General features: G+C 46.8%; 1 protein-coding gene across 1 annotated transcript in view; it reads right to left on the bottom strand.

Moving 5' to 3' along the window:
• Positions 1–8,108, bottom strand: part of GTF2B (general transcription factor IIB) — a 34,748-nt gene extending 26,640 nt beyond the window's left edge. The window contains exons 1-2 of the mRNA XM_075002522.1: positions 7,735–8,108; positions 639–745 (exon numbers count right to left, since the gene is read on the bottom strand). Coding sequence (XP_074858623.1) covers positions 639–745; positions 7,735–7,751 — 124 coding nt within the window. The 5' untranslated portion in view covers positions 7,752–8,108. The remainder of the gene's footprint in view (positions 1–638; positions 746–7,734) is intronic.
• Positions 8,109–11,455: the final 3,347 nt, after the last annotated feature.

The following is an 11,455-nucleotide window of genomic DNA, read 5'->3' on the forward strand; positions in this document are numbered from 1 at the left end:
GAAAACATCAGTCTAATGCCTTTGGTTAGGTCTTCTAACTAGATGGTGATCACATCTGAAATCAGTTTTTTTATGCTTAATGTTAAATATGTACCCCAATTTACAGGTATGTGACCATTATAGTGGCCATGAACTAGAATACAGCGAAATCTTCATGTGTCCATGTTATATGAAGCATGCCAGCTTGAAATGAAACAGAAGCTTAACACTGCACAGAACTTTCTTCCAATGTATAATTGAGACACAGCTGAATCTTGTGAGAAACATGAGGTATTTAAAATAGCTGTTTATAGTCCCAGTACCCCATTTTCAGCCTGAACTTGTCAAGCTGATTGCCTTAGAGCTAGTGACTTTCCTTCTATCAAGCAGCAGTGGTTGATTATATTCTCAATAACATGAGTATCCGCTGCAGAACTACGGAACTTTATACAGTTCCTTTGTTTGAAAGTGCCATACATCACCAGAACACAGCCTCTTCTAAATGGTAATCTTTTTTTAAGCTGAAGGAAAATATCTACTCAGCAAGGCTTAAAACACTAACTCTTCACACACATCTCCTTGAGAAGAGGCAAATTATTTCTTCGGCTAGATGATCTCCATTTTGAGTACGCGTCACAATAACTTGAATAACTGCTTACCCACTACTAGTCCACATTCAGGACAAATCATGTCTCCAGCTCTGTAATCCTCCACTAAAATGGAATCTGGATGATTTGGACATGTCACTCTGGGAAGAACATCCAAACTAAGAGAGAGAGAGATTTTGTTTCGTTATTTTGAATGCTATGTTCAAAGTGTATTTCAAGAAAAAGATTTCACATTAGACGAAAGCAATTCAAAAAGTACAATATGCAAGGAAACTTCAAGCCACACTGAGTGCTATTTTTAACATATAGCACAAATGAGCTGAGTTATTTACAAACAATATGCAAACTGTGTGGAGCACTACATGGGATTTCTGCACAGAACACAATTTGTTAAAACAGGATTTATATATTAAAATTCTGAAACAGTTTGTAATCTAAAATCCACAAGGCTACCTCCTTTGAGTATGGTGCTTTAATAATAAAAATATATGATAAATTACTGGTATACCTGAAAATCCATTCCTTCTAAATAAATGCCTACCAGATGTTAGTGGCAACTATATCAATCTAAATATTCACTCCTGCATTTGGTAGCCATTTTTAAAAATCCAATTAGGCTATTCCTTTAGTTAACAGTGCATTCTTTACTGTTTCAGAAACCAACTCTCATAAAGTACAGACTGAACCTCGCTAGTCCGGCACTCACTAGTACACAAACATCCTGGTCTGCCATGCTTTTAGTTAGCTGAATAGCCAATTACCATGGTGTGACCAAGTTTCCTGCAGTCGCAAAGCTTCTTACAGCCAGCAGTCCTGGCTCTCAATGTTCTGCGCTGTTATTTAGCTTTATTTTACCCCAAAATGTTTTTTTAAGAGCCCAGTAAGCAGTAAAAGTGCTGGTAATGCTGCTAGATAATGTTGACCTCCCATGGTTCAGCAAATTCTCTGGTTTGGCTCCAGTAAGGACCCCAGAGTGCGGGGCTAGAAAGATTCAATTTGTACCAACAATTTATCATTTTGCTAAAAAAATTTTTGAAACCACAGTTTTTGCTAGATTGAAATAACATAAAATTGAAGCATAACTTCTAGTAAGGCAATCTTAACATTTAAAAATTTTAGTAAGATAAAGCAGTAGTGATTCATAAAAGCATATTAGTTTAGAACTAAAACAATACATTTATTGAATACATTCAACAGATTGGAGCTGCATCACATTTTTAGTACAAAACAAAAAAGATTTATGAAGAAATAGTTTCAGGATTCACAAAAAGGATAGTGATCCGTAAGCAATAACTCTGCCATATGGAGCATTTAAATAGGCATCCCATGTTCAAATGGTCGACTGCGTATTAAATAAAAAAGCTAACCGAATCCAGAGCCGCAAAGCAGAAGTGAGGTCTCTCACAGGATCGTCTATCGGTAGAGTGCTGTACAATGGAGCGCTTCGATAAATTCATTGTCATATTTACTAAAATTTGGCATTCACTTTGCTGCTGCTACAAGTTGCAATAACACTCGAAAACGTCCACTGACTTTAGATCACATGCAGCAAGTGAAGTAAATTGACTATTGTCTCTCACCATACAGTAGAGTGCTTTGATTTACACAAGGGTTGTGGTCCCATGCACCCTTGTGTAACTCAAGTTTCGCACTAGTCAGGGTGTGGCTTTTTCCCTGGCAGAATGCACGTTCTGCAGCCAGGGAAGCAGCAGGTGCACCTGGAGCTCCTTTTGAAAGGTAAGTCCTGGGGTTGTGGGGGCAGCTGGGAAGGGATAAGCCTGACAGTGGGTTGGGGCTGCAGCGGGGTGGAGTTCAGCTGGACCCTTGCAGAGGTATTTGAAATGGGGGGTAGAGGGGGAGTTGAACTAGAGCCACGCATAAGGGTGGTGAGTGGGAGCTATACTTGAGCGCTTAGTCGGGGCCGGGGGTTTGAACCAGGGCAGGGTTGGTGAGCTGGAGCCGCGTGGGGGGGGGATGGTTGAGCTACAGCCACATGCAGGGGCTGTAAGCCAGAGCAGGATTTGAACCGAGGCCGGGGGGCTGAGCCAGAGCCATGCATGAGGGGTGATGAGCTGAAGCCCTGCATGGGTGGTGAGTGGGGGTGTGGGAGGAGCTTAGGGCCACGCAGGGCTGAGGTGTTGAGCCAGAGCGAGTGGGATTGAGATGCACTCAACTCATGTTAATGCAAGTTAAGTGCACCTTGAAATCGCTCATTTTGAGGGTTTACTGTACCCTTCTGTCCTGATTTGAAAGAACACACTTTCCACCCATAATGAAGAAAGAAGATACTTCAGGCACTAGGACCATTCAATCACTAATCTCTGATGATAAATGTCTAAAAGGAAAAACTGTGGCAAGAACCCAAAAAATAATCAAATGTAGCTTTTAGTGCTGCTAATGTGGACCATGTGAGGAGCCTACCTATACCACAGGACCATGACAAGGAGGAAAACTGGGAATGATGGAGTATTGCCTAACAATGAATTTAAATGGGTGTGGAATAGAAGAACTTTGAACAAAAGAACGGCCATGCTGGGTCAGACCAATGGTCCACCTAGCCCAGTATCCTGTTTTTAAGATAGTAGCCTGTACCAGATACTCCAGAGCAGTGGTTTCCCAAACTTTTCTGCATCATGCCCCCTTTTTGATTTTGCAGCACCAATCTCTCTCTCTCTCTCTCTCTCACACACACACACACACTTTTCTTTACTATCATCCAACCCCCCTTTTAACAAAATATTCAATTAAATTTAAAATAAACAGAAAAACTTGGTATAAAAATTTTATTTAAAATTAAAAATAAGCACAAATAGTTTTTCCTTCATCCAAAAATTTAATAAAAATGTAATTTTACATCAGAAATAGCAAAAATGAAAAGTTTAACGTGAAAGATGATGCTGCATTTTCTTCACAAGTTGGGAAATCCTAGGTTTGAAAGATAAAAAGTGTACAACACAAATAATTTCAACATCCAGGCGATTTCTTTGTTTCATTTTTAATGTGACTCAACTTGAAAAGCTTTTTTCCCCACAGAGGTAAGTTGACAAAAATGAAAAAACAACATGTAGCACTGCTACAACTTTCAAGTACACTGGGAAATGTTTTATTCAAAATTCCTCCAATCTTGAGTTTTCAAATTATCTTTCACACTTGAATCATTTTGTTTTATTGAGAGTGCTTGTTCTTGTAATACTTCTGGCAATGAATCGACATCAACAATGAATGGATTGCGTACTAATAATTTATGAATGGGGCTGCCAGAAAAGTTGTCTGCAAAACAGCAGATGTTTCATCTGGACTGCCTTGCTGATGAATTCAATTTTGTTCTTCACATCCTCTTTAAAGTTCTTGGAAACCTTCATTTTCAGCAAGTGATGAAAATGTTGGAAAAGCCGAAAGGTTAGGCTTCTGAGCTCATGTTTGATGTTTCCAAAGCTGGATTTTTTTTTTCTGCAAATGTTCTGCTGGCATCCTGGTGCACTATAATGTTCGCAGCATTGTTTCCTTGTAGCTTCAAACTGAGGTTGTTCAAAGATTCAAAAGCGTCCACAAGGCATGCCAGTGAAAGTTGAAACGTTCAGTCCATAAATGTATGATATAACACTTTCTTCTGCTGCTTGACGAATATTTCCACTTTGTCTTTCAGTCTGAATAATCTCAAAAGCATGTTACCTTTGGAAAGCCATCATACCTCCATGTGAAACAAGAGTTTTATGATACGCTCCCAAAACCATGCAAAGAGCAGCAAAAAGTCTCCCAGCTAAAGCACTGCTCTTCACAAAATTGACAACTTTGATGGCCAAATTCAACAAGTCACATAGGTCATCTGAAAGGGTTTCAGCAGCCAACGCTTGTCTGTGACTCATGAAGTGAGTTGTGATTATGTCTGGATTTTTTTCTTTCACCAATGTCACAAATCCAGAGCAAGAGCCAAGCGTCACTGGAGCCCTATCCGTGCATACACCAACCAGTTTTTCCTGTGAAAGTCTATTTTCTTCAAAAAAGGCAATCATTTTCATAACATCAGAAGCCTTTGGTGTGGTCAGCAATTCCTTCGAAAAAAGCCATTCTTCTTTCACAAGTCCATTGTTAATGAATCAAACAGACAAGCAACTGACAGCATTGTGCTACATCTGTGGTATCACCACAATGAACCACGAAAAAAGAAGCCAACACTGCCTCCACAACTTGAAGTTTTAGATCTTCGCCAAGTCATCGATGCAACGTTTCACAAAACTGTCAGAAAGTGAAATTTCCAATAGTCTTGTCTTGCTTTCGACATCAAGCACAATTATCTGCTGCTTTCAACAAGCAAGGCCGCATAAGAGTTTCTCCCATTATGTGCACTCTCGTAGCATTAGTGATGAGCAATGCCAGTTCCTGAGATACTTCTACCACTTTGGCCAATGCTTGAGGAAAAGCTCCAGTAGTGTCCAGCTTTATGCATTTCAAATTTTGAAGTTCAGCAGCAAAACACTCTTTCGGTTTGTCTGTCAAAGAACTGTGGTTCTTCATCAAGTGTTGCAAAAGACGGCTAGGTCTCAAGGAATCATTGCTGAGAACTGTGTGGCACACTACACACTGAGGATGATCAATCCTGTTTTTTTCTATGACAGTGAAGCTATACTTAATATACTCTTCATCATACTTCCTCTTCTTAGTAACTGCCATAAATTATTTTTATAGATTTTTTAATTAATATATTTCGTGATTAGAATAAATTTAATAGATACAAGTTACTTGGATAAGTTATCACAAACATTTAGTTACTACTATTACGTACTTAAGCGTGCTGCCTTACGTAAACCCCACCACCAGTAACCACACAAGACTGGTCACCTTCTCCTCCCTCCCCTGGCATCCCAGCCCCATGGGGGAAGGGTAGGTGGGACTGAGGTTCAAGGCCTCAGGCCAAATTAAATCTTCTGGGGTTCCACAGTTAGCTGCGTTTGGGGACCCTTCTACACTCATGTGTATCCAAAACTGAGGGATCCAGTGTGCAGGACAGGGCTTCCAGTGAGTGGAGTAAGGATGGGGTGCAGCATCTGGGTGGAATATAGGGTACAGAAGCAAGCTGGGGGTACGTATCAGGCCAGGCAGTAAGGGGCAGGGTGCTGGTGGAGGGATCTGGGCAGGGTATTTGTGGGTGTCTGGGCACCCTGTCTCCCATCCCTCCCCTGTCCCCCAGGAAGGCAGCAGGTGGTAGGAAGTTTCTGGTGAGCAACAGAGCCAGCTTTTTAGGAAAGAGACCAGCTGTTTGGGGAGAAGAAGCTGTGCACTTCCTTCCTGAGATGCTGGCTCTGGCATGCAGCTGTGGAACTTCCCCATGCTGCAGAACGCCAGCGCTACCTCCATTTTTGCAAGAGAACGCCAGCGTGGGCTCTTTCTTGGGGTGGAAGGGACTGACTGGGGCGGGGGCTGGGTCACCTCATGCCCCCCCCTTGAATTTCTTCTTCATCCCCCCCAGGGGGTCACGATCCCCATTTTGGGAACCTATGCTCCAGAGGGAACAAACAGGGCAATTAGCAAGTGATCCACCCAGTTACCCAGGCTTAGCTTCTGGGCAGTTAGAGCTTTAGGGACACCCACAGCACAGGATTATGTCCATGACCTTTCTTGGCTAATAGCCATTGATAGAACCACCCCCAGTTACTTTACGTAATTCTTTTTGAAGCCATCTATACTTTTGGTCTTCACAGCATCCATGGCAATGAGTTCCACTAAACACTGTGAAATATATATTTTTTAAAAAGAAAGGGGCTGTACGAATCTTTCTGTAGTAACCCCGACAAAGTTTGGAAGGGGCTTTTCACTAGGAAAATTTAGAGGAAACAGGATGTACAAGCAAACATGGCAGCTCTTCCGTTCACATTAAAATATAAGATCCATGGAAAGGCCTGATTTAACCTGAACAAGACTTATATACAAACAATATGGTGAAAACAGACTATACGATTTCTAGCAGATCTTTGGACCAGAACGCATCTTTAGTCAAAGATCAATTATGTAAATTAAAATGTAAAGCAGAGATTATCTAACTGTGGGTGGGATGTGCACAGAAGCACTTTCAGGGGGCAAGCACAGAATGTAAGGTCTCTGGTAAGAAGTGCCACCTGCATACTGACGCACCACTGCAGCCACCCAGCCTGCAGGTCCATGTTAACCCCAGTGCTTACTGCTATCTTAGCCCCTACAATACTCACGTGTCTTCCTGCTTCTGAAAACCTGACCAGGGATCACAACCAAAAATATAAGCTAAATAAGGAGAAGGGCTCAGCTCAAAAAATGTCTTGGAAAAATCACTATTTTCAAGTCATCCAATTTCCTCCAGTAGCAGTTCTGAAACTGAGGGTCAGGACCCCCACGTGTTTTGCAACACCTTTTTAACAGTGTTAAACTTACTGGGCTCCAGGACCAATGTCTGAGCCCCACTCCTCGGGGTGAAGCCAAAGCCCAAGGGCATCAGGCAGCGCTGAGAGACTCAGATTGCAGGCCCCCACCTGTGGCTAAAGATCTGGGTTTCAGCCCCACCCTCCCCAAGGACAGGAGTCAGGCCGTGTCCCTCCCACCGGGAATTACCGCTTTCACTGGTCAGGTGCAGGCAGAGGTTGGGGCTGTGCGGTCATTTCTGTTGTCCGAAGGTAGCCGGAGCGCACTGAAGTTTGCGAACCCCCGTCCTTAGAAACCTCCGACCTCCCAGGCCAATGTCTGCAAGTTGACAGCAGCAGCCCCGGCCACCAGCCCCCGGGAAAGGGGCGCTCGGGCAGAACCCGTCGCCCTACACACGCTGCACGCAGCGGGCCCGAGCCTTTGGGAGCGAACGCACATCGCTACCCCGCGAAAGGAGGGAGGCGGCCCATTACGAGAGGGAACTCAAAGCCCCCCTCCCCCCGCGGGAGCGGAGAAAGGGACCGAGGCCGAGCCGGCTTGGGAGGAGCGAAGGGGGCCGAGGTGGGGAAGGGGTACGGGACTGACGGGCAGCTGGCGGGGGAAGGGAACGGCGCTACTGTCCCAGGAGCTGAAGCAGAGGAAGACGCGGCCATTTTCTCTCCTGGCTAACAGCGCCGGCTCCCGCCCACGCCCGGCTCGGGCTCCAGCCGGAGACTCTATCGCCTCCCGCCACCCTCCGGCCGCCCGTTCCCCTCACCGGCTGGTAGACGCCATGTTCGTTCGGCACTTCCTTCCTTCCCTCCCGTCCCGTCCCAGTCGCAGCTGTCTCAGTCCGGGGCCGGGTCAGCCGCATGCAGCGCACTCCCTTATATCTCCTCCGCCACTGTGGGGCGGGGCTCTGCCAGGCTGTTGTACGGGCCGCGCAAAGGGACAAACCGGAAGGGTTCGCGTTCAGCTGCCTCAAGCTCGGAGCAATGCGAGGGGCTGGGCACCGGCGGGCGACGCGCGGTCTCCGCCAGGCTCCGAGCCTAACACTCCGCGCGTCCAGAGCCTGGGGCAGGTTCCCCTTTCAGCCCAGCGCCTATGGGGAGCCGCCGGCCAGGCCAAGCCGGGAACCAGGGCACTCGCGTTTAGTATTGTAGCCCCGCGCCCGAGTTCCCCAGGCAAAGATCGCCCCGCCCCTGCCCGGAACGAGTCCGACCGGCCTGCGGACGCCGCGCCCCTTCTCCCCCCAGCGCGCGTGCGCCCGGGCCGCCGCTTGTGGAATACCCGGTGATGCCCAGACCACCGTCCCAGTTCCTCCCCCACCCGCCTCAGGCGCTGGGAGGGAATGGGGGGAGGGGTTCAGGCTCTGGGAGAGAGTTTGGCGTTGGCAAAGGGCGGGGAGGTGGGACTGTAGCGCTTGCCTGAGCGCCCCCCGCCCGAATCGCCATGTGCTGTTGCCTGCAGGCACCGCCCCCCAGGTTCCTATTGGCCGCAGGGGTGCTCGGAGCCGGCTCTGCATTGGGAGACACGCAACCTGGGCGGTGAGGATGTGCCTGCAGGTGCGCGGCCGCGGAAGCCGCAAGCGTTGCGGCGCTGCTGATGGCGGCGGCCAGGGCCTCCAGGGCATTTTAAATGGCCTGGAGGGTGCAGGCACGGCAGAGGACGCCCCAAGCAGTAGCGCATGGGATGGGCAGGCGAGACTGGAGGAAAGACCCGCCCCCCTAACTTGGCTGGAGCAGAGCTCCTGGGCCAGGAATACTTCTGGTGCGCAGGCACGGGAGGCTCATATAACGCCACCCTGGCATTGGCCCTCTGCTGAACAGACCCTGTGCAGCATCCTGCGCACAATCCTCTCACACAAAATATGTTAGACCTTGCACTTAATGCCATCTAATGCTATATTACGGGATGCCCTAAGCCTACCCCCATCAACCATCTCTAAATCGTCTCCTGCTGTATGCATGAAAGTTTCCAGCAGAGTTCAGTGCACAAGTTAATGCAAATATCTGAAACCGGATATAGAACACCACCACTGAGTTGACTGCATGCAGTTTGTAGGGTTCTACTGTCACGCACAGACTCCCAGGTTCGTCTAGTGCTCTAACTGAGTTTGGTTGGAATAAGGGGTTAATAGAAAAAGGTTAATAAAACAAAGGGGGTTATCTAAAAAGGGGCCTCAATAGTGGGTCTGCCCACAGCCCACGTGTCAGTACTGACATACAAACACACAACACTCTGTCCTGTAGAACACGGAGGATCAGCAGGGCATGCTTCCCAGCTGAGGCAACTTGCTTTCAGAACTTCCCGGTCATTAGGCCAGAGCCCTTTCAGGGGTCCTGGGGCACCTTTGCCTCAGCCTTACAAGTGGCCCTTATAGGCTCACGAACTAAGACATAACACACCACGATACACAGTTAAGGGTACATTTTCCTCTGACCACTGGTCAGGGTACTGGGTAAAAGAATGGATATGGGTGACGAACAAATAACAAGACAGACAAATTTAACACAAGCAATAGTTTTTACTTATGCAATTGAGCACGTACAAAGATAAAACAATAAACTGTTGCATTATTTTGCTAGAGCTATACTTATATAGGTTTCTTCGCAATGCTGATAGGTATTCGTGCACTACTCTTATCTATCTTGTGAGCAGGCTGGGGGGAGGATAAGGTGATCAGTGCTCGGCACAAGCGACACTCAGCTTCTCCAGGGCATCGGGACTGCCCCCCTTGGAGGTTGCTGTTATGCTCCTTTACAGAATTTTTGATGTCACTAATTCCTGGGGTGATGTATGCCTATACACCAATCATTTTACAACACATTTCACTTGGTCCCTTATGTATGTCTGTACCCTGATCATTTTACAACACATTTCACTTGGTCCTTTTTATGGGATGTGGAACGGGGAGTGGTATTTCAACACACTTCACTTGGTCCCTTACTTGGGATGTGGAATGGGGAGGACCCACCAGCCTTAGCTTGATTATCATATTCATTAAGTCATGTGTTAATAACCGCTCCTGCTCCTCCAGGCTCCATGCTTATTGCATGCAGTCAAAGAGGCCCCCCTACTTCCCTTTTTTCTTGTCTTTTCTGAGACACTTCCCCATTTTCTTTAGCCAAGGTCACAAGCCGAGTGCCTGAGCAAGGCACCCAAGGTCAGTCATGCTGATGTGGCCTAACCAACATTTGACACATAATAAAGCTGGAAAAGTTAAAGGAGGTCTGCGGGGGGCATCACATTTAACTGGACATGTGCATGCATGCACACCAACGTTTGAATGGTCATGAACACCACATCTCGAAGAACACCAAGTTATGGAAGTAACTGTCTTTTACGTGAAGTGGGCAAAGACCCACTTCATCAGATTTAGAGTAAGCTTAATGGCAGTTTGCAGTGCAACTCCAACAAGGGCCGACATACAACTAGCAAAGATGTGGTGACACAGGCTTTGGCACAAGTATCAGCACAGGGTATGGAAATCTGTCAGGAACCCTCTGCTCATGTTGCTAACCCATGCTGAAGACAGTGCTGTCGCTATATTTCTATTTTAACTGTGCTAGCCAAATTAAAGTTAGCGTGAGTAGCATAGTCCATCAAGCTCCAACATGGAACCCACAAGGAAAACGCAATACAAAGACATGGACAACATGCAGAAGGTCTACTGAGATTGAATGACAGCAACTGGGATACTCCTGGAGCCAGCTAGTTTTGTTCCAAGACAGAGTGAAGTGGAGGAAACTTGTAGATGACCTATGCTCCATGTGGAGTACAAGGGTTAAGTAGTAGGAATAGCAGAGTATGCCTCATGCTGCAATTGTACCTCTGACTGCAGAGCAGACCTATCCCAAATTGTTCTCAAGACCTGAGAAAGCCAGCACTGACTCTAATTCCAGAACATGACATGGAACATTTCTAGAACTGTTGTCTGTTTGTTCCAACTCTACAATGCAAGACCACAAGGATGAAAGCCACAGGAAAATCAATTTGAGGTTGGTAAGACCACACAGAACCTCGATGATACAGCTGACAGAGTATGCTCTATAAGAGCCTCTTCTTTAGGACTCAATTCCCTTATCCTCTCAGCGTGAAATAACCTAAGTTTAACAACTTTCATAGCACAGCCCATTCCTGTTTTCCAGAGAAGAGAAGTTACTCACCTGTAGTAAGGATGGTTCTTCGCGATGTGTCCCCGTGGGCACTCCACAAATAGGTGTCGGGCTTGCCCGGCGCCGCAGATCGGAAATCTTCCAGCAGTTTCTCCTGGATCACGCATGCGCCGGCCGCCCCCCTGCGTGCCCCCAGCCGCATGCACAATCTGGTCCCTGCCAGTTCCTTGACCAACCGCCTTGGATGCTCCTGAAAAACACTAGACAGAGATCCGAAGCGGGGAGGATGGGCGGGTGGTGGAGCACCCACGGGGACACATCTCGAAGAACCATCGTTACTACAGGTGAGTAACTTCTCTTTCTTCTTCGAGTGGTCCCCGT

Source organism: Carettochelys insculpta, chromosome 9, assembly GCF_033958435.1.
Source record: "Carettochelys insculpta isolate YL-2023 chromosome 9, ASM3395843v1, whole genome shotgun sequence".
In the NCBI taxonomy this organism is placed as follows: Eukaryota; Metazoa; Chordata; order Testudines; family Carettochelyidae; genus Carettochelys; species Carettochelys insculpta.